Source organism: Zootoca vivipara, chromosome 6 (assembly GCF_965207765.1).
Source record: "Zootoca vivipara chromosome 6, rZooViv2.hap1.1, whole genome shotgun sequence".
Classification (NCBI taxonomy): domain Eukaryota; kingdom Metazoa; phylum Chordata; class Lepidosauria; order Squamata; family Lacertidae; genus Zootoca; species Zootoca vivipara.
Window position 1 is genome coordinate 40,530,635 of NC_142589.1, and position 24,627 is coordinate 40,555,261.

The following is a 24,627-nucleotide window of genomic DNA, read 5'->3' on the forward strand; positions in this document are numbered from 1 at the left end:
ACATCACTACTGGGAAAACCATAGCTTTAACTATACGGACCTTTGTCGGCAAGGTGATGTCTCTGCTTTTTAAGATGCTGTCTAGGTTTGTCATTGCTTTTCTCCCAAGAAGCAGGCGTCTTTTAATTTCGTGACTGCTGTCACCATCTGCAGTGATCAAGGAGCCCAAGTAAATCTTTTTGGTTTGACCCTTTCTTATGGATGGTAGGAAATCCAGGCACCTTCCCAAGAACATTCCCTGCTGCTTCTAGACATATCCTTCCGCAATGCACTTATCTATTCATCAGGAATGGGAATTTTGTGGCCCTCCAGATGTTGCTGGACTACATTGGTTGTAGTCCTTGCTGACCATTGGTTATACTGGTTGGGACTGATGTGAGCTGCCATCTAACATCATCTGGAAGGTCACAGGTGTCTATATGAGCACCATCCTCCTTGCTCACACGCTCTCCCCCCCCCTTTTTAGGTTGGTCTTTCCTTTGTGTCTCTGTATTAATCAGGTGCAATACCTATGAGTTTCAGATGGAACAGAGGAAGCTGCCTTATATCAAGTCAGTTGATTGGTTAATCTTACTCAGTATTGCCTGCACTGACAGGCAGAGGCTCTCCAGGGTTTCAGGCAGAAGTCCTTCTTAGACTTACTGGAAGATGCCCGAGTTGGAACCTGCATCCTTTTGCTTGTACCGTAATTCTTTCAGCATTACAACAGTGTGTTGAAAACTATCCTCTCCTTTTTTTGCAGGGTGGGGGGAGATGTGGGGAGAAGCCATCATGTAGAAAGCTCTTCATTTATATATTATGTTGTCAATATGTTTATTGATTGATCAATTCTAGTAAATGTCTACCTTACCTTTTGGACTCCCAAAGAAGCCCCTGGGCAGTTTCCAGATTTTTAAAAAAGCTGCGCAATAAAAATAATGAGATAAAAGAAAAGCAACAGCAAATATAATAATAAACAAATCATATATATATATATATATATATATATATATATATATATATATATATATAATATATTGTGTATATATATGTAATTGTTTCTCACCCCAAATGATAGTTTGTTACATGATTGAGGTATGTATCTGCAGTTGGTTAATGACAACATTCTTTAACTGGTACCTTCTGAAGTAAAGAGGAGTTTTTTTCTCCACTTCAGTCGTTATGTTCAAGTAGTTGGCCATGTGTAAATATTACTGTGACTGCTGGAGGAGGGACGCATATCACTCCTCTCTCCTAGCACAGACCCCAGGAGAATATGAGAGCAAGCAAGATAACAAATGCATGAAGAGGAGCTTACTGATCCATTATAACCACTTCTAAATGAGTTGGCATGCTACTTACCAGGAGTGATGTTCTTAAAATAAAAGACTTAAGCAGTTTTATTAAGGCTAGCAGTTTTAACTCCCTGGCATATCTGTTAAAGATGCTACACATTCCCCCCCCCCCTTCAAGACAAGGACTGAGAAATTTGGGGAGGAAATACTGACCTACTGAAGCAGAGTCCAGAGTCATTTGGCAGCAGCAAGGTTGGCAGTTGCCATGTAGCAAGTATTTTCCTGAATTTGCTGGGACATGTTTAGCAGCTTGCTGATTTACATTTGGCCCCCATCTCCTTTTATGCAGTTTGATGCTGAGTATCGCCGCTTTGCCATGAAGCGCTCCACTGCGGGTGGCTTCCAGGATTTCTACCAGCTGATCCAGAGAGTCCACCAAATCCCTTGCGTGGATGTCTTGCTTGGGTATACGGATATCCATGGAGACCTGCTGCCCATCAACAACGATGACAATTACCACAAGGCACTGTCATCTGCCAATCCTCTGCTCCGGATCATCATCCAGAAACGTGGTAAGAACGTTCTTAAGGAGGGGGCTAGAGTTCACTTTCCTTTTAATCCAGCTAATTTGTTCTATTTACTTTATTTTATTCTATCCACCACCCAAGGAACTCAAGGGAGTGTTGAGCTCAGAGGAGTATACGTAGTTTTCTTCACCCACTTATTTTTTTCTTCACAACAGCCTTGCAAGGTTGGGTAGGCTGTAGCTGGCTTGGGGATCTGAAGCCTGGATTCCCCCAGATCATGATCTAACCACAATACCACCATTACCTGCAGAGGCAAGAATGCCTTGAGATCAAGATTAGAAATGAAGTAGGCTAAAATTCCAGATTCTCCAAATTTATTTGACATGAGTAAGATATAGGCAGTTTTGTTCTCTGTGTTTGTGAAAGTTTGTGTGTGAGTGCAATACACGCACACACACACACGCACACACCAATCAATTTCTGCTAGCCAGGAGAAAAGGCAAGGAACTTTGTAGGTAGGACTAGTTACTTGATTTTTAGCAACAGCAACAAAGGCACATGATGCAGTGAATTTGCTGAAGCTAAGCAGATGTAGTACTGTTCGGAAAACCCTTTGAGTTCTGTGGCAGATGAAAGACATGGTATAAATATAGCAAAGAAAAGCTCAAATATTCAGAAATTGAATTTTGTGCCAGATAGCAGATTCTGCACACCTACAGTTTAATTGTGGAAGTGTGAAATGTGCTGTGCATGTGGTGCTTTTAATGCTCAGGCTGTGGATCTCTGTGATGGAGGGCATCAGTGCCATCTTAAGCATGTCTATTCAGAAGTAGGCTTCATTGAGCTCAGTGGAACTTTCTCCCAAGTAAGCAATCCTAGCACTCCCTTACATGGGAGTAAGCTCCACTGAATTCAATAGGACTTGGTTCTGAATAGAGTTGGTTAGGATTACACTGTCTGTGCCTATGCTGATGGTACTCAGATATTACAGCAATGGATTATTTCCTAACTTCACCATTTCATAGGCAGAACAGTTTGTTGGGTGTTGCGGAGGGCCCTGCTGAATAGAGACAACACTGGTATGTTTTAAGGAACAGTATCCAGAAATTACGGGATGTGGGTGGCTCTGTGGTCTAAACCACAGAGCCTAGGGCTTGCCGATCAGAAGGTCAGCAATTCGAATCCCTGTGACGGGGGGAGCTCCCGTTGCTCGGTCCCAGCTCCTGCCCACCTAGCAGTTTGAAAGCATGTCAAAGTGCAAGTAGATAAATAGGTACCGCTCCGGTGGGAAGGTAAACAGCATTTCCGTGTGCTGCTCTGGTTTTCCAGAAGCGGCTTAGTCATGCTGGACACATGACCCAGAAGCTGTCTGTGGACAAACACTGACTCCCTCGGCCTATAGAGCAAGATGAGCATACAACCCCATAGTCGTCCGCGACTGGACCTAACAGTCAGGGGTACCTTTACCTTTATCCAGAAATTATTTTTGCAGTCTTGAGACAGCAACACTCTGTGTCCAAAATCTATTTAAAGGACACAAATGAGTTTCTCTGTATTTGAATCTTGCCCTACAGCATCTTTCTTTGTTTGTCTGAAGTATCTTTACCTAACTTTTCAGCCAAAAAAAGGCTCCCAGAATTACTTACAACAATCAATAACAAGATTGCCCCTGCCTTCAACTTTACATTCTAAAAGACACAGGACAAAAGGAAAGGAGATTGGAACGGGTGGAGGGAAAAAAAGCTAACTCAGCCAGACACAACTTCTTAGTTTCTCACAAGAAGGGCAGAGCAAGCTGCTTTCTGTTTGGCTGATGGATGGGTCCAGGTTGGTCTTTCCCTGTTTTTCCCCCATCTTGCCCATTCATGTTCTCTTGAGTTTAGTAGTGGACAGCAGATGGGGCAGATTTTCATTCTAAATGAGAAAAGACTTCCTTGCTTTCTTGAGCCTCTTCTCCATCAGCCAACCCACAGGAACTCCAGACTGGCTTATTTCTGGGCTTTATAAGGCAATAACAACTAATTAAAACAGTGATTCCTTTAATAGCTTCACCAAATCATCCCACCCCCACTTCGTTTGCAGATTAATTAAACCGTAAAAACCATTTGGAGACAGCCTGACCTAAACCTGTGCAGAAAGGCAAATTTAGACCCTGAATGTTGTGGGGTGGACTTTTGATGGTGATGTGTATTATGCCAGTTGTTGAAGCACAGTTAACATTGCTCTTTGTCCCCAAACAATTCCAATCACCATTCCATGCTTTATAACTGCTTCTACGTTCCTGATATGTTAGAAGTTGGGGGGGGGGCAGTTTTCAAATTATCATTATAATAAAGCAAAAAATACGCTGAGCATTTGAAACATGACACTTTAAATTGGAGTTTGCTTCTGCTGCCCTGATGTACCTGCCATGCATGTACCTGGAGATAAGTAAAATTTTGTTGTAGAAAAGGATAGTATGTTCTTAAAAGTGGTCTATGTAACAGCACACATACCTGGCTGGCTGATCACTGACTATAATATTTTTCTTTGTAAAAAAATAAGTACCGTGTAATGATTCCATAGTGACCAGCACTGGCCCAAGAAGCTGCGGTGTTGATGCTGGGTCCGTTTACTGCTGCCTCCATCATTTGCCTCTCTCTGGGAGGTTGTTTAGGGGAACCTGGATTGTGGCCCCAAGGCCCAGACCCAACAGCACAGCTGCTCATACATAATTCCATTGAGTTCAGTGGGGCTTACTCCTAGGGAAGTGGGTATAGGATTCTGCTGTTAGTTTGCTGTACCAGTGCTAGAACCACAGCCACCCACTTCAGAGAGCAGAGTGTATATTTATGTTGCCCCTCTGCCAACTAAACATACTAACCAACGAAATCGAAGCTCCTCGAAACTTGTAACCAGAAGTGCAAAAATCTCCTGTCAGAATAAACTATGCAAATTAGGCAAGCCGCATAAGCCTATTTTACTGAGACGCCAAATCTGTTTTTGTACACCGGAAGCTTTTCTTTTGAGGGCTGGATGGCAGGTCACAGGAAAGAGATGAATGAAACATTGGGGACAATGCCAGCCTTACTGCTGAACACCCAGGAATATCCAGGCTACTGTACAGAGGAGCTGTTACTGCCTGGTTTTGTTTTTTTGCCTGCTGCAGATGTTTTCAACGCCCATTGCAAATGGCCGTAAGAAGGACCTCTTTCCCCTGTCTTACCTGAAGCCTCCTGCTCAATGGCTGTCCATCAGCCACAGCCCAGTGAAGGTTGCTAAGCCAGAACTTGAGGCGCATCATTAAGGAGGCCACCTATGCATTGCTTTAGTTTAGAAAGAAGAAGGGTGCCAATTTGCATGAAGTGTTCATATGCTATTATCTGTATAGATGCAGGTTTAGAAATAATTCTTAAAAAACAAGACATAATTACTTTGATGGAAATAGAAATGCATGTCACCGTAGTGCGGAAGACTGTAACCAGGTGATCAGTGCGTCTGCTCAGTCTGTTGTCTAAGTGCTTACTGTTGAGGGAGACTTTGAGGCCCCTGATCCCCCTTCTCCCCCTGCCCTTGTGGTTTTTCATCTTTGAATTGGGGTGGACAAATCCATCCTCTGTAGAGTAGGACACCTGGGCGCCCTATGCATCCTCCCTCTGCCCCCTGTGCTCTCCTCTGCCCTGTGGTTTTGCTCTTGGCTGCCTTCCTAGCACAGAAGATGCTGCAGGGCTGCCAAGTACAATGATGCTGGTTGCTTGGCACCAGGGTTGGCATTGCTGGGCATTTGCCAGGACCTCTTGCCAGGTCTTTCCTTGGCTGGCTTCAGCTCCTCCTCCTCATCATCATCATAGGAAGATAGGAATCTTCCGTCTCTTTGTCCATCTTGCTCAATGTTATCCACACTGACCGACACCAGCTCTCCAGGGCTTCAGGTGAGAGTCTGTCTGAGCCCTTCCTGGAGATGCCGGGGATTGAACCTGGGACCTTCAGCATACAGGGGAGACCCAGAGTGGCTGGGGAAACCCAACCAGATGGGTAGGGTATAAATAATAAAATTATTATTATTATTATTCTCCATCACCAATCAAGGAAAAGGGTCAGAACTCTCCACTCACCTTGCTACCCCTCTTGTTCTGGGCAGCGCTGCAGATTCAGCTCAGAGAGAGGGGGCAACTGACTGGGCAATGGTGAAAGGTACAAGGGAGAGAGGACCTCTTCCAGGAGGAAGGCGCATGAAGGGCTTCTTGCTCGAGGGTCCTGCAAAACCTGAGCTGGCACTAGTTGGACTGGTTGCTGGGTGGGGTTGGGTGGAGAGAGATTCCACAGCCCTGCATGGTCTCCCTGGGCTAAAAATAAGCCGCTGCGCCAAAAACACTGTGTGATATTTATAACTCTGGAGCTCCATCTGACAAGCTCTGTAGAATAAGGGGTGTGCCACTTAAGGATAGAGATATGACAAGGCTGCTTTCCCTTCTACTTTAAGAAGTTTCTTGTCCTGTGTAGTACACTGACTTCGTTGAGTGTGTGTGTTTGTGCATGGCCTTCTGTCACAGACGCAGGCTTGTAAACACATCACCTATCTGGTCTCCTGTGGTAAGCCAGAGTCTCCTCCAGGCAAGATAAATTTGTCAATGGCTAGTTGTTGCTGGGGTGTGTGTGTGGGTGTGTGGGTGTGGGTGTGTCTCCGTCTCCCACACTGCAAATGACTAACAAAGCGAACGGAGGCTCATAAAAAGAGCGCTGAGGCCATGGTCAGTTCGTTCTGTGGGCTTAATTTCCAAAGCTGCAGGGGCCAGGCTGTGAAATTGGACATGCTCCCCTGGATAGATTGTGCAGGGATTCCAAAACTCTACCAGCACCGACTTCTGGGATTGCTGTGGGGTGTGTATGTATGCATGTACTGTATGTATGTATGTATGTATGTATGTATGTATGTATGTATGTATGTATGTGTTTAGGGTGCCTCTCTTCTCTCAGATATTACAGTCATTTCAACAGCATTAAAACCACAGACCTGTTCAGACTCATCAAGTCCTGCTTCTTCCAGGTCCATTTTGTTGCTTGTCACAAATATCTTTGGCCTCTTTAGGGGCTGGGTGAACTGTCCATCCAGCTAGGTGTGATGCATAGGCATGTGCAGCACATTTCTTCAGGGTGTGCATACAGGGATATTTATTTATTTCAGTGAAGGAAAATGGGGGTGGGGTGGGGGAACATCAGGACAAGGAAGAGGTAAAGTGGCAACTGGACAATTTTCACCCAGAACCTCTGGAAGGCAGCAGGCTGGGGAAGCCCAATTTACCCACTGCAATTGTAGTGGGTTTTTTTTTAACCCATCCTGAGAATGATTCTGTTTACCCATGTGCAGATTTATGCAAAACAAGTTGTTTATCAACTAAATATGACTATTTGCCTCTGACTTCTTGAATTGGATGGCATCTCAGAGGAATCCCTCTTCCCCCACCCAAACTGCAAATTCTCCTTTTGGCTGTAGCTGGTTTTTCCCTGGTTCAGCCCCAGGGAGCAAATTCTTCCTTGCAAGGAGCCTCTTTCCAGCCTGACAGCCCTTCAAGCCTTTCCAGCTCTTTAGTATCTCTCATGTCCATACAGCATTCCCTGCAGTGTTGGCATGCAGTGACAAATAGTGCCCAGATGGTAGAGGGGTCCCCTGCAGGCATCCCTGGAGGAAAACAGAGTAGAAAAGAGTGCCCCCTGCTGAGTCAGCCACCCCGTTTTCTGCAGATCCCAAAACAACTTCTTAATTCAGCCTTCTGCAGTACCTGTCCTCACAAGCCATATTATCTTGAGATAACAATGCCTTTCGCCTTTCTGTAGTGACAAACTGGCAAGAGGTCATTTGAAGACCTCTGCTTGCCCACTGCACAGAGGCCATTCATGATATGCTTCTCACAGTGCAGGAGAGAGAGAGCTCTTAGGAGTCTCTGCTTACTCTCTAGGGCAGGAATGGGGAATCGGTGGCCCTCCAGATCCCATCAGCCCCAGCCCACATGGCCAATGGCCAGGCATGGCAAAAAATGTAGGGCAGCATTACCTGGAGGGTCTCAGGTTCCCCATTCCTGCTGCAGGGTCAAAACTGGGTGATTAAAAGGACATATTTCTTCTCTCCTCCAGTTTATTAAATCTTTAAATGCATTTTTACTAGATTTAGCATCTGGGATTGACAATCTTAAATAATAAACCCAAGTATTTTATATCAAGTTCCTGCTCTGTGATATGTGTGTGATGGTCTGTTTACTCCACTGAAAGCAATTTAGGTTAACATGCATTTGATAAATTAGCATATGGAATTAGCAAGAGGACAAGGTCTCTGTCTCTGTCTTCCTCTCTCTTTCTCCCGCTACCTCCCAGCCCCAGGATCTGGCATACCAGATCTTCTGAGCCAATTCTGATTTGTGCCAGTGTGTTCTGAGTCCCAGTTACTCCTGATGAATTCCCCTAGAATTCAAATGGGGGCACCTCATGGCAACTGGCAGGTTCCGCTCTAGGGTCTGGCTGTTGGAACAGCCTTTATTTTGCTTTTGCTGCAGGAGAACACCAGAGCCCGAGCTGGCAGCGACAGAGTTAAGTCTGCAGAGTACAGCTCAAAGTGTGATTAAAACTGAATTATTCATATCCCCTTTAATCCCAGCCTGGCATACAGTGGGTAATCCCAGAAGGGGCTGGGTCCTTCTTCCCTCTCCAGCACTGGCAGGTACATCTCATCTAGGCATAGGTCAGGATCTGACCCGGGTAGAGAAGTATGCGAGGAGGGAGTCAGCACTACTGGGCAGAATGAGACCTGCTCAGCATTTTGCATTGGCTGTGCCTTCTGGTGCCGAGCGATGTGGCGTTATAATACAAGGGAGTGGCACATCACTCACGGTCACGATCTGTCAGGGCCCAAGTGTGATCAACATACCCCCTTTGCTGTCGGCCCGGCCCCCCTTTCCTCCACCCCACGTCCCTGGCAATAGGGAGCACTACAAAAGGAATGCCTTAAGAGCCATTCACATTTCAATGGAGGTATAGTCATTCTCTGTAATGCACACTGGGGCTCATCCTGTGTTATTTCTGGTGCTGATCCTTGCCCACTACCAGAAAACAGTGGTGTCCCACTTCCCTCCTCCCCAGCCAAAAATACACTTTTGCATTCAGATGTTGTAAACCGGAAATGTTTCTCCCGTCATGCAACATTGTTAACTCCCATGATGCTAACACATTTAGCTCTCAAAAATTCCAAGGTTGTGGGAGAACCAGCAGCTCCCAAGGGATACAGATCAGCTGGCTAAATGCAGACAGGTTTGGTTGAAAAGCCTTCTTTGGTATGAGAGAGAAAAATGTATAGTGCCTGGCAACCACCTCTGCAGTAGCTGACACTGTGTCTGTGATCATCTTGACAACTTTGGGGTCCTAAGGAGCTGGAAAGTAGGGATAAAAATATTCAAGGAAATCAATCATGTGTTTGGAAGAGCAACGAAGAAAGGAACTATGGATATGAGCAGAACAGGGGATGAGCTGGGTGTTTGTCCTGGGTGCCATGCTAAACTCAGCAGCTCAGTGTTTGTTAAGTGTACTGTCTGTAGTGCAGGCATCCCCAAACTGCGGCCCTCCAGATGTTTTGGCCTACAACTCCCATGATCCCTAGCTAACAGGACCAGTGGTCGGGGAAGATGGGAATTGTAGTCCAAAACATCTGGAGGGCCGAAGTTTGGGGATGCCTGCTGTAGTGCATTAGGGCAAAATTATTTTTCCCTCGTTTTTATTTTATTTTACTTGTAACTCATTCTGAACCACAAGCAAACCATCATAACCCCAACATGGATCTTTCTGCTCCATATTCTCATAACTTAAGATGTATATTGTTTCAGTGAGCTTACCAGACAATGGGTGGTATTCAGCTGAGTTTTATTCAGAGTAGAACCCTTGAAATGAACGTGACTCAGTTAGGTTCATTAAGTTAAATAGCTCACGCACCACACCAGTCAGGTGTGGGGCCTGATGGGCTTTATAAAGGACTGTTGCCGCCGCTGCTGCTGGGCAGAGAGGGCTCCATTTTGTTTTGTTTTGTTTTTTGTTTAAATTCCTGTTATTTTTTACCTATGTTATTTAAACTGTATTAAGGATGTATTCTTAGTTTTAGATATTGATTTATGTTGAAATTGTTTTCTATTCGGTTGTGTATTTTTTGATGTGGTTTATGTATTGTTTGTGACTTTTGTAATTGTGCTATTGCTGTATTGTTTTGATATTCGACTGGAAGCCGCCCAGAGTGGCTGGGGAGACTCAGCCAGATGGGCGGGGTACAAATAAAAAATTATTATTATTATAAAAATTATTATAAAAATTATTATTGACAGTGGAGGTAGAACATTGTGGCTAGTAGAACCTCAATGAAGTTGAGAGATAATTGACACCTGGGAAACAAAGGGTGGGCTTGAGCAGTGGATACCTGCCCATCTGATCTGTGCTTGTTTTGCTTTCTTTCCTTCTTGCAGCAGAAGCCGACACCAGTGTCTTCGCCTCCAACTCGCTGCAGCGGAAAAAGAAGGGGCTTCTTCGCCCTGTGCACCAGCGGGCCAAGCCGCACTTGCTGATTGGCATGCCGCAGGACTTCCGTCAGATCTCCTCCATCATTGATGTGGACATTCTGCCCGAGACCCACCGGCGGGTGCGGCTGCACAAGCATGGCTCCAACAAGCCCCTTGGCTTCTACATCCGGGATGGGGTCAGCGTGCGCGTGGCACCCCACGGGGTTGAGAAGGTGCCTGGCATCTTCATCTCCCGCTTGGTCAAGGGGGGCCTGGCGGAAAGCACGGGGCTGCTGGCTGTGAATGATGAGATCCTGGAAGTCAACGGCATCGACGTGGCAGGCAAGTCGCTGGACCAGGTCACGGACATGATGGTGGCCAACAGCCACAACCTCATCATCACTGTCAAGCCGGCCAACCAGCGCAACAATGTGATCCGCAGCAGCAAGGCCTCGGGCAGCTCTGGCATGTCCACGGACAGCACCCCCAGCCAGCAGACACCTAGCCCGGCCTCCCAGTACCTGAGCAACTGCAGCACAGCAGAGGGAGAGAGTGACGAAGAGGGTGACCTGGTGATTGAGAGCGATTTGCCTGCCAGCTGCCCCAATGGCGGCCTCCTGGAGAGTTTGCAGCACAGCCTGTCCCTCTACAGCTCCCAGGGTTCACTGCCCTCCCTGAACAGTCACAGCGGCAGTGGCAGCCCAATGCGGGGCAGCCGAGCAGGCAGCCTCCGGGAGGATGGCACGGTTATCACGCTATAGCCCCAGGCAGTGCACCTCCCTTGTCTTCTGAATTTCAGCATTTCCACGGTCAGTTTGGCAGTACCTTTTTCCTGGCCAATGGAGCTGGAACTGGGGGACCCATCTAGAACCCAAAACACTGCCCAGGCGTGCCACCATAGACTCTCTCTTGCTCATTGCCTGCAGACCCAGTGGCACTCTTCCGCAGCTGCTGGAGCAAAGGTGGCAGCTGGGGTTTGGAGCAATTGGGGCCAAGCCACTTTCCTCCCAGTCCTTAGCCACCCAAGAGGTTCTTTCTTGCTCCCCATTGAACCAAAGCAATGGGAGTTCTACTACCTTCTCTATTCCCTCTCTTCAGCCCCTGTCTTCATTCTGGGCAGGTAGAAGGGAAAAGGCAGGGATGCTCTTGCCTCTCTCACAGTCTCTGGTTCTCCCCTCCACCAACTGTCAGCTCTCATGAAGTGTTTGTTTTTAGTTATTTGTTTTTACGATAACATGCATCACAGATTAATATATTGCAACAAACTATTAAAAGTTTTTTTTAAAGAAATGTGTATTCACATGATTTTTAGAAGTGCTGGTCAAGCACGATGAGGACGCTCAGGTGCCTGTGCTGGGAAATTGAGCAGGGTGGTCCCAAACATGCAAGATGCATTATTCTGCTCAATAGGATGCTGGGACCCATTGGGACTGGTAGGGCAGCAAGGGAAATGTGACTGAGGCAACTTGGCTTTTTGTTGTCTGACTTTGGTGGATAGATGTTTAGTTGACTGGCTAGATCAACTGCTGGATCAGGATCTGAAACTGAGTTGCTCCTGAAGCATAGCTGCTATTTTCTGTGAAGGGTTTTGGTTTTAAATGAAGAACATAGGAAACTACCTTAGACTTAGTCAGACCACTGGTCCATCTATTGTCTACAGCGGCTGGCAGTGGCTCCTCCAGGATTTCAGGCAGGGTTCTCTCTAAGCCCTACTGGGAGATGCTGGTGATTGAACTAGGGAGCCCCTGCATGGAAAGCAGGTGCTCTCCCACTGAGATATGGCCATTCCTTAATTAAAATAAAAGCAGAAAGATGGGGAGAAATGTTTTCACCCTTCTGACTAGTTGGAAAGATAAAAGGAAGAAGATAGCTGAACATGTTTCTAACACACACAGATTCAAAAGCGGGTCTTAGGCCTGAAAGGTTGGAGAGCTTTGGACTAGTCTACCTCTTGGCAGGGTGTATGCCTAGCTGGCCCTTTGCTCATTCCTATTGTGTGCAAGAGTTCTATACACTGGCAAACCAAAATGGTGTTAAGTGCTTATTTCAACCTTCAAGATAGTGAACACAAAGAATCTGCATGATGATGTGGCTTATGCAAATATTATATGCTAATTTGAATTCTCCCAGGATGTTTTAGATACCTGCTGATAGCAGTGACTGTATATGTCTGTCAGCGGGAGGGGAGCATCATCAGGAATTAAGACATGTGCCAACCCACTGAGCTCTGTGGTCCTCAGCATACTGACTTGATCTGGCCTTGCAAGGTGTCCAGCTTCTTGCTAGATCTCTTGCCTGAGGCTTTTGCACCTGCCTCTCCATTAATGAAAAAGAAAAGGTTTCAAGCATAATATCCTTCCACATCGCTTTCATTTTTCTCCTGCAAAAAGCAACTGACGAAAGGAAATAGAAGCACCTCTAACAAATCACCCATTCATCCCAGCTGCATTTCTACCAGGTCAGGATCATTTGCACTGAAATGGTTTCTAGGGAGATGTTTAATTTACCATTCTAAATTGAAGGAAGGTAGTCTTCTCTTGTTTTGTTCATTTTAAGTCTGACCAGCTAAGATGCTCATAGTCTGCAGTAGGAGACCTCAGGAGAGACGTTTCGCTGCCTAAAATCTTGATTTGCTGTGAATCATTATCTTGTACAATTACTGGGGTCCACCACCAGAGGACAGCAGTGGCCAGGTACAGGGTTCAAGGCATCTCTTCGTTCCCACTGGGCTTATATTTAACTGTTGGCCTTAAACATGGTGCAGTAATTCACCTGTAGGTAGTCTCTGCAGGCCATGTTCACAACCATCCTGCCACGTGAAAGCCTCTGGGATTTAAGAACTCTAAATGAGGGTCTGTAGCCCACCATTCACTCCCACTTGGAAGCTGTTGCCAAGCAGGAAGGGATTGAAATTGGGAGGGAAAGGGTTATTCTGTGCTGCAGCACCCACTTGATGCAGTGATATCTTTAACTAATTTGAAGATTGTTTCCAAGCCCGATTGCTATGTAAGGAATCTGACTTTGTGTCAGGTCTGCAGATACAGAAGGGTTAAATTTCAAATCTCCATGCACTGTGAGCCTCCCATCCAAATCCAAGGGGGGGGGAGCCTTTTGTGGGAAGGTTCTTCTCAAGGCTAGTGATTGAGAGTTAATAGAGGGACAACTGGTCAACCTGCAGTCCTGTATCAGGGCCACAGCGTGCCTGCTTCCCACATAACATAACCTGTTCCTGGTGCCCTAACAAGCACAAGGTCTACAGAAAACTAACCAAGCTTTTCTCTGCTTTGTCGGTCGAGGTAACTCTTCTAGGGGCCTGAAACCACAATTTTTGCATGGAAAGGAGAACACTTGAAGACAGTACATAGCTGTCAGGGCTTTGCACCATTACCCCCCAAAAAACCGGCTAGGAGGGTTTGCACAGCCGAAATAACCCTTGTCTATCATTTCCAGAGGGGAGGAAATGTTTTATGTATTCCGACTACCCCACGGGGAGGCATTTAATCCTGCTACTGCTGTCCATCACCCTTCACTGCAACCCTGTCCAGAGTTTGGTTTGGGTTGTTGTTTTGGTGTGGCGGAACTAGATTGCCTGTTAACCTTATTAACCCTTTCCAACCCTGCCATGCTGCTCAATCCTGCCAGCTCTTAAAAGATATGGACTATCTTTGCCCTGCCTATGATTTTAGTGTCACTTGGCTCCAGGTTCCTTTAGGAATGAAGGACAAGCCCGAAAGGGGAGTTTTTCAGGCAGCAAAACCCATCGCCTCTACCTTAGCTTTGTGTTAGTGTAAAAGGCAGCAGCAGCTTTTCCATGACGCAGAATCAAGTGCAGCTTTTCAGATTAATTATATTAAAAAAAGAAACAGGCACTTGAATTCCACTTCACATGAGCCTGTGACTGTTTGAAGCTTGCTGGGCCTACTTAGCATCCTTCCTAATACTGAACTTCTTAGCCAACTATAGATCCTTATACAGGCTTCTGTTAGGTAAGACTCCATGTCCAACTAACGCACAATCCCTTTCTCTGACACTCTCAGCAGAGGGTCTCTCTCATCCCCTCCTGACTCATTTACGTGGAGGTGCCAGAGGGCCCTTCTGTGTATGCATAGCAGGTGCTCCTATGGTTCATCCTTGCCTGCAGTTCTGAGGAGCAGAGACTTGCTGTGTTTGTACGATGTATCACCCAAATGGAGGATGCATTCACCATATATCTGTAAATTAAAAACAATCCCTCAGCCATTTAAAGAATCTTTCAGTGCTTGTGAAGGCACCCACAGTTTCCGCCTCTGTCCTGCGACAAGTGCTTTCAAAAGTTACTTACTTACTTGCTTACTTTATTTAAAAACTATTTAAGTTACAATTGGACACCTATCCCTCTGAGCACTGGCCATTTGTCCAGCCAATGCGTGTACCTGAACCGTCTTCAAAAAAGGAGAACAATGCCCAGGATGCCTGCTCAGTCCTGCTGTACTGTTAGAGCTCCTCAGTGTACTCTCCCCAGAGGCGCAGCTCTGGAAATTCAAGCTGTGGCTACAGAGGATTTACAGATCTCACAATGGCCAGATTCCTCTGAGAACAAGCACCTCTCTCTCTCCCCCCACCACCAACCATCCCATCTCCTTTTTGGCAACCTACTCCTTTTGCATGAAGAACAAGGAAGGGGAACCTGTGGCCTTCCAGATGCCGTTTGGACTACATTTTTCATCACTCTTGAACACTGGCCAGGCTGCCCGGGGCAGATGGAAATCAAAGTCCAGCAACTTTTGGTAGGCCACAGATTCTCCCTGCCCTTGGTGTGAAGCAAGACAAGCAGACAGGTGTGATGCAGACCTCTTGTTCCATCCCAGCTCCTGAAAGGCTGGGTGACAAGAGCAAGCACCAGAGAGTAGCCAGCCACACAAGTGTGGGGCAGAAGCTCGCATCACTGAGTCAGCCAGCAAGGATGGCTGAGAGGGGAAGAGGATTTCTGTCTGAGCAAGGAAGGAAAAAGAGACCTTTCATTGCAGTCCAGAAGAGAAGGCTGGGAAAGGGAGCATCTTGCCTCTGCCTAGGAGTCCAGCTTGATAAAGACTTTGGGCCGAGAGAATATTTTGAGTGCCTCCTCGATCTGTGACAGCTTATTCTCCAGGGTGGCACGTCTATTCTGGCCGCTGAGGGTGTCAGTTCGCACTGGAAGCAGCAGGAGGTCTTTCAGGAAGCGCTCTTGGCCTGAGAGAGAAGAGGAAGAGTGACCAGCTTACAGTTAAGGATGCCTGCTCAATTCAGTCAGTGCAGACAAGACTGAGCTAGATATACAGCTAGATGGACAACAACCTGACTTGGTGTAAGACACCTTCCTATGTTCCATAGAGCCTCTGCCAGGTGTGGGGGGCCATGTGGCCCTCCAGATGTTGTTGGATTAAACCTCCCATCATCGCTGCCCATTGGCCACCCTGGCTGGGGGTGGTGGGAACCAGAGTCCAAAAACATCTAGAAGGTGGAAGGTTCCACATCCCTGAACTAGACCATCCTGGGCCAACCCGGCATGAAGCAGCTTCACATGTCTTGAGTTCCGCCCTCCTTACTTTGTTTGAGGTCGTTGAGCGTCTCCAGCCGCTGGCTCTCTGGCATCATGGCATGGCCAGGTGGCATGGAGGGGTCAGGCATGTTGCGCTGGCGCTCCTCTGCCTCTTTGCGCCAGTGGTCCTTCCTCTCAATCAGGCTAAATCACAGCAGAAAGAGCATATCAGTTAAGGCAAGGAAAGAATGGCAGAGAAAGCTAGGAGGAAACAGCACCTCAGACTTCAAGGAACAGAGCATGGCCTAGCCCAGGCATCCCCAAACTGCGGCCCTCCAGATGTTTTGGCCTACAACTCCCATGATCCCTAGCTAAGAGGACCAGTGGTCAGGGATGATGGGAATTGTAGTCCAAAACATCTGGAGGGCCAAAGTTTGGGGATGCCTGGCCTAGCCTCATGTCTCTCCCCTCGAGGTCCTACAAACCAATTAAGTGGTAAAGAAACAGCTAGAAGAGAAGTTGGGACAGGGCGCAGGAACAGATATGGTGTTCACTGCAGTCAGGGCCATCAATCCAGCCTTTCAGAAATGAAACTCCAGGAGGAGGGGTTTCAAACACAGGCATAACATGGCCACCCTGACTTGTGCCTCTGACCAACTGGGTGGAGATATTCCAAATCATCAGAGGTTTTTGAACTGTCTTCAAAGGCAGCCCCACAAAGAGCACATTGCTGTAGTCTAATCCCAAAGTTATCAAGGCATGAATGAGGGTAGCCAGGTCATTTTCAGCAGTGAGTATAGCTGGCCAATCAGTCCAAGCCAATAAAAGCATTCTATGCTGCAGACACCACCTGGGAATCCAAGAACAGAGCTGCACCCCAGAAGTAAGTATTCCCTTCTATATCTTTATGAAGAGTTGTAACCCCACCCATTTTATCCATCCAGTGTGGCAGAATCTCCAATTCAGAATGCTATTTTATTTATTTCAAATCACAAACAAAAGGGGCTAGAAACTTCCTCAAAAGAATAAAGCAGAGTTTCTGGGAAAACCAAATTCAGCAGCCGATGAGATGCCATCATGCTCATATGGCAGTCCTGCACATGGGCAGAATGCTCCCAAACTTACTTCTGGTGCTTATGCAAGAAGAAGAAGAAGAAGAAGAAGAAGAAGAAGAAGAAGAAGAAGAAGAAGAAGAAGAAGAAGAAGAAGAAGAAGAAGAAGAAGAAGAGTAGTTTGGATTTGATATCCCACTTTATCACTACACGAAGGAGTCTCAAAGCAGCTAACAATCTCCTTTCCCCTCCTCCCCCACAACAGACACCCTGTGAGGTGGGTGGGGCTGAGAGACTTCAGAGAAGTGTGACTAGCCCAAGGTCACCCAGCAGCTGCATGTGGAGGAGCCGAGATGCGAACCCGGTTCCCCAGATTATGAGTCTACCGCTCTTAACCACTACACCACACCAGACAGACTGCTTAGCTTTCTCCTTGACATGCTAGTTTTCTATGGGAAGTGAAGGGGTGTTCAAACCTGTGACCACCACTTTGCAGTCTTGTAGAAAGGTTGAACATTGATTTCTTTACTTTTCTTTTTCAACCTTATATTTATTGGGTATTAATTTTATTTTCTTGCAAGTAGCCTTGGAGGCCTGTTGTAACACAGAGAAGCATGGATAGCAGTATTTTAAACAAATAAATACTGAAGCCAGATGTGTCAGGGGTGAGTTGGATACCTACTAGCGGGGGACATGGCCTTTCTGCTTAGCGTTGTACTCTTCCTGATCCTTGCGTTTCTGCTCCAGCACTTCGGTCAGCGACTGCAAGGTGCGTGAGCGCCGCAGCTGAGCCCGTTTGGCATTCTGGGCGTTGTGGCTGACAAAGTCCACCCCTTGACCCTCCTCTTGGTTCTGTAATGAGAAGGTCAAATAGCTGGAAGGCTCGGGTGTCAGGAAACATTGCTTTTCTATAGACTAGGGACAGGTTTGGTTTAATTTCTCCTAGCCCCTAGCCAACTTTGAAAGCACAGGACACGCCTTTGTGGCAGGGGTAGAGAATATCCCCCCCCATCAGATCAGAGAAACAAAATAATTTGGGGGTCACAGAGAAGTAAAAAACATTCCAAGAGAGCTTTGGAAGTGCTGGCAGTCAACCTGATGCACAACTGCAAAAAGTGTCCCTCCCTCTGCCTTGGGACACCACATCATTTACTGCACCCCTGGAATGGAGAGGTTGGGAGGAGGTTGGCTAAAGCACTAACCACTCATGAGAAAACGGAAGTATAAAGCAGATTGCATCAGCACCGGTGGGCATCTCCCCGCCCCCCACCTTGACACTCCCATTCTGTGATTCTGCAGCTGCTGTTGCTCCGGACTGGACAGGGTTTGGAGATGGTGACCTGCGTGGGCAAATTCCTGCACCGCAGCGCGAATAGGCTCTCAAGTATCTCTGATGCTCTGGATTCGGAGGACTAGGACTCTCCTAGGAAAAAGGAAAACAGGAGGAAGAATTACTGCACAGTCACAAACAGGTCTAGACTGAAGAACCCAGAGAACATCACTGATCAACCTTCAGCACAGTCTGTTGCACCTGGTCCTGATGACAACCACCTATGTTGTTTTAAACTGGGGCACCAGACAGGGGTTGTCAATATTCTCAGATCAGCACAATCCCATCTGTTTCTTCTTTGTTCACGCCCTGCACCACTTCCCTCTCGGCAGACAGAAAGAGACACAGCACGTAAAATGTATTGCCAATAAGCAGTAGTAGAAATACCTGCAGCTTTGCTTTGACTTTAGACTCCACACTCTCATACTTCTGAGACTTCCATAGGGCCTTCACAGGCTTTGGTTGGCTGAGCTCCCGAGCCTGCTCCTTCTCTCTGCATTTCCGCTGAATCTCTCGCATGCGCCTCAGATTTTCCTTCTCATAGTCCTTGTGATCTTTGCCTGCATTGGAAAGAGAAAGAAAACATTGCCCTACAATCCTTGAGCTACAGACACAAAAGCCTCTCTCCCTTGAACTTCCTTATGTTTTCCTTGTAAAAATAAATAAATAGACAGCTCACCTGTAACATGTGGAGAGAGACAAGAACTCATATTTCTCTCTGTGTTACAGAGGTTGTACAGCCAGGATTACACCACAGGTCAGAGGTAGCCAAAGTGTTGCCCTCCAAATGTTGTTGACTACAACTCCCTTCAGTCCTAGCCACCATCATCCCATCAGGCATAATGGGAGATAGCCACATGGCCTATCACTGCTGTAGGTGAACAAACCCACTGTAACCACTGTTAAGATGGTTAGGCTGAAAAACAGTGGCTGGCCTGAAGGTCACTCAGTGAGCTTCATGGCTGAGTGTAGATCTGAATCGGGGTCTTCTGAGTCCCAGTCAAACACTCTCACTGCTACACCACCCCTAATGCTGTCAATAGCAGGCTGGCATCTGTCCCTATGTTGCGACCACACTTACGCTTGGGTGTCACCTCCTGGAAGGAGATCCCATCCAGCTGCAGGAGAGCTCCCACTGTGCCCTTCTTTCCCTTCTCTAGAATGTCCCTGCCATTCAGCTTAATCCGTGCAGGAGGGTGAGCAAGGCGGGCACTGTAGCATTCAGGGTAGAGGCAGCATTCTGGGGGAATGGGGCCGGGGAGCAGATCCCGCTTCAGAGAGTTCCCTTCCAGTCTCCCTCGTGCTAAAGATGGGAAAAGAGAGTCAAGAAAGATTGCAGCTCAGAGATAAAGTTAACGCAGAAGCTCTCAGGTCAAATCTCTGAACACTTCCAGTTAAAAGGAGGCGATGAGAAAGACCCTGTGGTCCTCCCCAGCCTACTCCAGCTCAACCTCCAGTATCAAGCAGCTGCTTGATTACTGTTCTCTTAAAGGTCCTTTATTAGGGGTGCAGAACCTGATGCCGCTGAGCTCCCATCAGCTCCAGCCAGCATAGCCAATGGCCAGGGGTAATGGGAGTTGTAGTCCAACAAGCTGAAGGACCACAGGTTCCTCACCCCTGCCTCCCTACACTGCACCCCCACTCAGCAAGGGCTAGTGAGTACTTAGAGGATTCTACCCTTTATAGAGAAAAATATGGATCCTTCTCTTTTCTGGAGGTGAAAAGGAAAATTGATTATGCACTGAGATTACCAGGGCACCCCAGGATCACACAGCACACTCACCTGATAGGGGACGCCTGTAGTAATCGGGACAAAGGGAGGGATCAGGGGGAATGGGCCCCGTAATCCTGGAGGGCCCCTCTGACATCTCAGCCTCAGCTCCAGGCCAGGAATCAAGAACTGCAAGATCTCGCTTTCCTTAGTTCTTCCTCCTTCAACGTCACTGGCAAAGCATGGCCAATTTATCTGGAAGAACAGGAAACTGTAGGGAAGCTGCTGCAAGGAACTAAACAGCATTATATCCTCAGTGTTGGTTTTATTTCACATCTTCCACATCATGCTAGTCTTAGAAACATTGCTACTATTATCATGTCATACATGTTAACTACTGCAATAAAGCACACATGAGGCGAGAGGCAGAATTTAAAAAACAATGAAACATTAAGAGAATTAAAACTAACTACTGTATATATATGATCTATTAAAATATACAGACAATTATAATAGAATACATCACAGCCCCAGTCCTTTCCTTAAAATCAGTCAGTTCCCCAAAGGCTGTTGGAATAAGAAAGTCTTCACCTGCTGGAGGAAGGGCATGGGAGTATACATGGAAGAGCCTATAAAAAGCAGGAAGCACAATTGATTCAGAATATGGTGTCTAGATTGATAATGAATCCCCCTATCATAAGCATATTTTTTCTGGGTGTAACTTCGGAAGGAACTCCTTCTAGTCCCAGTGCAGACGTGGTTAAGCCATAGAATTCACTACCACAAGATGTAGTGGTGGGTGGCCACCAACTTGGATGGCTTTAAAAGACAAATTTATGGAGGTTAAGGCTTTCAGTAGGCCTACAACCCTATACAAGTCTGCTCAGGTAAGTAAGGCAGGTAAACCATTCTTAATCCCAGGGTGTATAAGATTTCAGCCTATGGTATATAAACAAAAACAATAAACAGAATTGAATCGCAATTAAAAGAGTGGAGTAAAAGATTTCATTACCAGTGTTTAAAAATACAGCATCCTCCCAGTACTTAAAATACAAACTATTGAAATGCTTGAGAGAACAAAAATGTTTGAATTCAACACCGTAAAAATAATGCAGGAGCCAGGTGAATGTCCTCCTCAAGGAGGTGGCTCCTTATGAATCGGCTTGGCTTCTGTCATCCATGTTGGAGGGTTTGATCTTTGTGCCAGCCACCCTTGAGATTAGGGGAGACAGGGCTTTTTCGGTAGTGGTGCCAAGAGTATGAAAGGTTCTCTGCTGGAGTTTTGTTTTTGTTTTGTTTTGTTTTTTTATTCTTCCCCCCCCCTCAAAATACTTGAGCATATAATGTTCATGTATTTTGAGATATAAAAAGAATAAAACTACACAGTATCTCCTGGAGTTTTAAATTTTGTATTCTTAAAGTTTCCTTGCCGCTATTTGATTGTTATTGTGGAGTTATTTTTAACTTGCCTTTTATTCTTATTCTGTCACATTTTCCTGTTTTTAATTCAAGTCTCTTTTATTTTACTGGATAGAAGTACTCAGCTATCACTATGATGCATCAGTTACAGTCTGGTTTTAGCCTGAAGCATTCAGAGAGGCAACACAGCAATACTAAAGGACAAATCAGTTCGTTTTCTCAACTATGTTAAAAGCTTGGTGTTGAATTACCAATTGCATTGTTTGTTTGTTTTTACATGTTTTCAGACACAGATATAGTTGCTTATACAACATGTGCTTGTACAACATCTTTGAAAAGCAACAGTAAAATAGGCCTCAGCGCTGCCAAGTGTTTATGGTACTCAGAAAAGGCCAAGCTCCTGGGAGCTGTACAGAACCCAAGTCTCTGGGTTATCACCGTAAGAGGAGCCTCTGTTTCAGTGCCAGCTAACAAGGGAAACATCTGGCTTTATCTTCCTACCACGGATCTCACCTCCAAAATGTTTCATATGCACCTCCAAACAGGCAGTGACACCTCCATCACACCCCAAAGCTACACATAGAACCCTGGAATTCTGCCCACTCGAAACAGGTGCAACCATCACAGCTGAAGCACAGTGCCAGACATCACAAAGCTGTCAGCGCAGTCAAGTGAGCAAAAAGGCGATGAGGGGGAAAAAACCCTCTAGAGCAGCCATCTGCCTTCCATCACCTTCCCAAGGCTCACCTCAAGATGCTCCCAGAGCACATTTTACACATTGACTATCCTACCTCGGCACATAGGTAAGATACACTCACGCAGATTGTTGCTGTTTTTGTAGAGAAGGGATGGCTGAAGTCCACAGCTAAACAACAACCATAGCCAAGCTTGCTTCATATATAGGAAGCCAAATGTCTTCCTCACACCTCCGTTAAAGGGGGGGGGGGGAGCGCTTAGCAGGACACTATTGGCTTCATTCCAGGCACAGCACAGAGAATGTGTTTATTCTGTTGGCTTGGAGGGCAAACGGCTGTTAGGAGCCAAGTACAAACAAGCTGCTGGAAGGCTCCTTTGCCCTACATCAGGGAAACTGCAGCAGCCTAAAACTGAAGGAAAGGAGGGCTTTAGGATTGATTCTAACAGTACAATTAAGGGGCAAGTGGTTCAAGCCTGGGAAGTAGCTGGAAAGGCAATTGCAACATGTCAAAAGCTCATTTTGATACGACTCAGGCAGAAGGACTCATGATCTGTTCCTCCCCAAGTCCCAAATCACATAATATCCAGACTGATTCACACATGCTGCCTGCATTAGGGCACACTCGACAGGGAAAAAGCTGCCTGAATCTTTTGCCACAAAGACAAACTGCAGCTTTGTATGCCAGTCCTGAACTCATACTTGGAAGCCGTATAGCCATTAATGAAAAGAGCAGTTTCCAATGGTTCAGGCAGACCATTTGCCACAAGAACAGACCAATACAGATAAGAAAAGTAAAGCAACCAGTCACAACCAAAATGGTTGCACGAATTGATCCTGGGTGCCTATCAGGTGGGAATAAAAGATTGAGGTTGCTAAAGAGCACATAAGCTAGTCTATTCCATTTCTTCCCAAATATAACACACTCCCTCCACAAGTATCATCTCATATGACCCTTTAAGTTAGAGATGGGTGGACTTCAGTCCTTTTTCAAAATACAGTGTCATCAAACCTAGGTTAAATTCATAAAGCAAGGATGCACCCTTAGCTTCCCTTCACAGTTAAGGCATAATTTAAATAAGAGCTACCACAGATGTAGCAATTAGAATGTCAAACTAGGGTCCCATCTGCACTATATATTTAAAGTAGTATCATACCACTTTAAATAGGCCATGGCTTCCCGAAGTATACAGACTATACTTCCCAGGTTTTGGGGGGGGCAGGCATCCCCAAACTTCGGCCCTCCAGATGTTTTGGACTACAATTCCCATCTTCCCCAACCACTGGTCCTGTTAGCTGGGGATCATGGGAGTTGTAGGCCAAAACATCTGGAGGGCCGCAGTTTGGGGATGCCTGCTTTGGAGGAAAGCCATGGCTGTTTAAAATGGTATAATACTGCTTTAAATGTATAGAGCAGATGGGGCCTAAGACTTGGGGGCTGGGATGGGAGACAGATTCAAATCTTCACCAAGTCATGATGCTCATTAGGACACTATGGGTAGTTTTGCTCACACATTTGTATGCCACCTTGGAATCATCTTGATGAAAGGTGGAAATGTTTTAAATGATCTACCCTCCTTTCCTCTTTAAGAGCAACTCTGGTAGACCAGACCAAAGGACCACCAAGCCCATAATTCTGTTTCCACAGTGGACAACCAGATTCCCAGGAGAAGCCCAAAAGCAGGACACGAGTGCAAGGAGCTCACTCTCCTCAGCATCTGGTATTCAGAGAAGCATGCTGCTTCTGATGGCAGAAATAATATAAAGTTGTCAATAGGAGCAGCCACTTGAAGCTGTCTAAGATGGTGGCCACCGCCTCTCCTGACAGCAAATTCCACATCTTTAACAGAGATTAGGGAAATGAGGGTAAGGCTATCAATGGCTCCTAGCCACAATGGCCATAGCTCTTCTTCCAGGTGCTTCTGAAGGCCAGTCGCTGGGAGCCACAGGTGGGAAGAGCGCTGTTGGGCTCAGGTCCTGCCTGTTGAGCTTCCCATGGCCACTGTGAGAACAGGATACCGAACTAAGATGAACATTTGGCCTGATCCCTGAAAGTTGAATTATGCGCTGCGCACGTTAGTTCTTCCTTTTGTCTTGTCTCGAATCTCCCTCCGCTCGGCTTCCTCGGAGGACCCCTGTCGCTGGCATTGCGAGGGGGAAGGAGAGCAACTTCTCCCCATGCACTTTCCATGCCACGCGCATGTTTTCACAGCCCCCCCCCCCACACGCCTTTTCACAGCGAGCGCTGCCCAATCAGACCGAAGGCCCCCTTAAGTCCGGCACCCTGTTTCCTCAGAGCGGCTAAGCAGATGCGAAAGATATGCTGCTCGCTCCGCCCCTTTCGCAGCCCCTCACTCACATTTCTGGTCTCCTCTCCCCAGCGGCTCTCTCCGAAGAAGCGGCGCGGGAGTCAAATCGCTGGCAGTTGTACTCCCCGCCTCCTGTCTCTAAGCAACAGGCGCTTCCTGTCGCAGGTTGGACGAAGAGCAGAGGCTCCTGGGAAGTGTAGGTCTCGATCCTTCACCTGGGGGGGAGAGAGCGCTGCGTATCTCTGGCGAGCAAAACGGCGCTCGCATTGTATTCTCTGAGTAACGACCGCGAGTGAGCAAATGCTTG

The 24,627-nt window shown here is 46.6% G+C and overlaps 2 protein-coding genes across 5 annotated transcripts in view; one reads left to right on the plus strand and one right to left on the minus strand.

The window, feature by feature from the left end:
- The window catches only part of PARD6A (par-6 family cell polarity regulator alpha), a 15,485-nt gene extending 3,887 nt beyond the window's left edge, over window positions 1-11,598 (plus strand). For 2 of the 3 annotated variants that reach the window (XM_035120193.3, XM_088671046.1), the window contains 2 exons: window positions 1,624-1,846; window positions 10,276-11,598. In XM_035120193.3, coding sequence (XP_034976084.1) covers window positions 1,624-1,846; window positions 10,276-11,069 — 1,017 coding nt within the window. In that variant the 3' untranslated portion in view covers window positions 11,070-11,598. The remainder of the gene's footprint in view (window positions 1-1,623; window positions 1,847-10,275) is intronic. The other variant, XM_088671045.1, reaches the window with a different exon arrangement.
- A 3,027-nt stretch (window positions 11,599-14,625) lies between these two features.
- ENKD1 (enkurin domain containing 1) lies at window positions 14,626-24,460 on the minus strand. Of its 2 annotated transcripts, none has more exons than XM_035120192.3 (8): window positions 24,371-24,460; window positions 19,971-20,153; window positions 19,269-19,490; window positions 18,575-18,747; window positions 18,128-18,280; window positions 17,540-17,709; window positions 15,873-16,009; window positions 14,626-15,516 (listed from the first exon to the last, which is right to left on the minus strand). In XM_035120192.3, exons 2-8 carry the CDS (start codon window positions 20,053-20,055, stop codon window positions 15,356-15,358), a joined length of 1,101 nt encoding a protein of 366 aa, XP_034976083.2. In that variant the 5' UTR covers window positions 20,056-20,153; window positions 24,371-24,460; the 3' UTR covers window positions 14,626-15,355. The 2 variants fall into 2 exon arrangements, with proteins under 2 accessions (XP_034976083.2, XP_060131970.1); XM_060275987.2 differs by having other exon boundaries at window positions 19,971-20,193.
- Between the last annotated feature and the right edge of the window lie 167 nt (window positions 24,461-24,627).

Coding starts and splice junctions, on each gene's coding strand:
- ENKD1 (XM_035120192.3), bottom strand. CDS start 20,055: ATGTCAGAGGGGCCCTCCAGGATTACGGGGCCCATTCCCCCTGATCCC. Junction 17,710..18,127: donor CACAGAATGGGAGTGTCAAG/GTGGGGGGCGGG, acceptor TTCTCATTACAG/AACCAAGAGGAGGGTCAAGG. Junction 15,517..15,872: donor GCTCAACGACCTCAAACAAA/GTAAGGAGGGCG, acceptor CTTCTCTCTCAG/GCCAAGAGCGCTTCCTGAAA.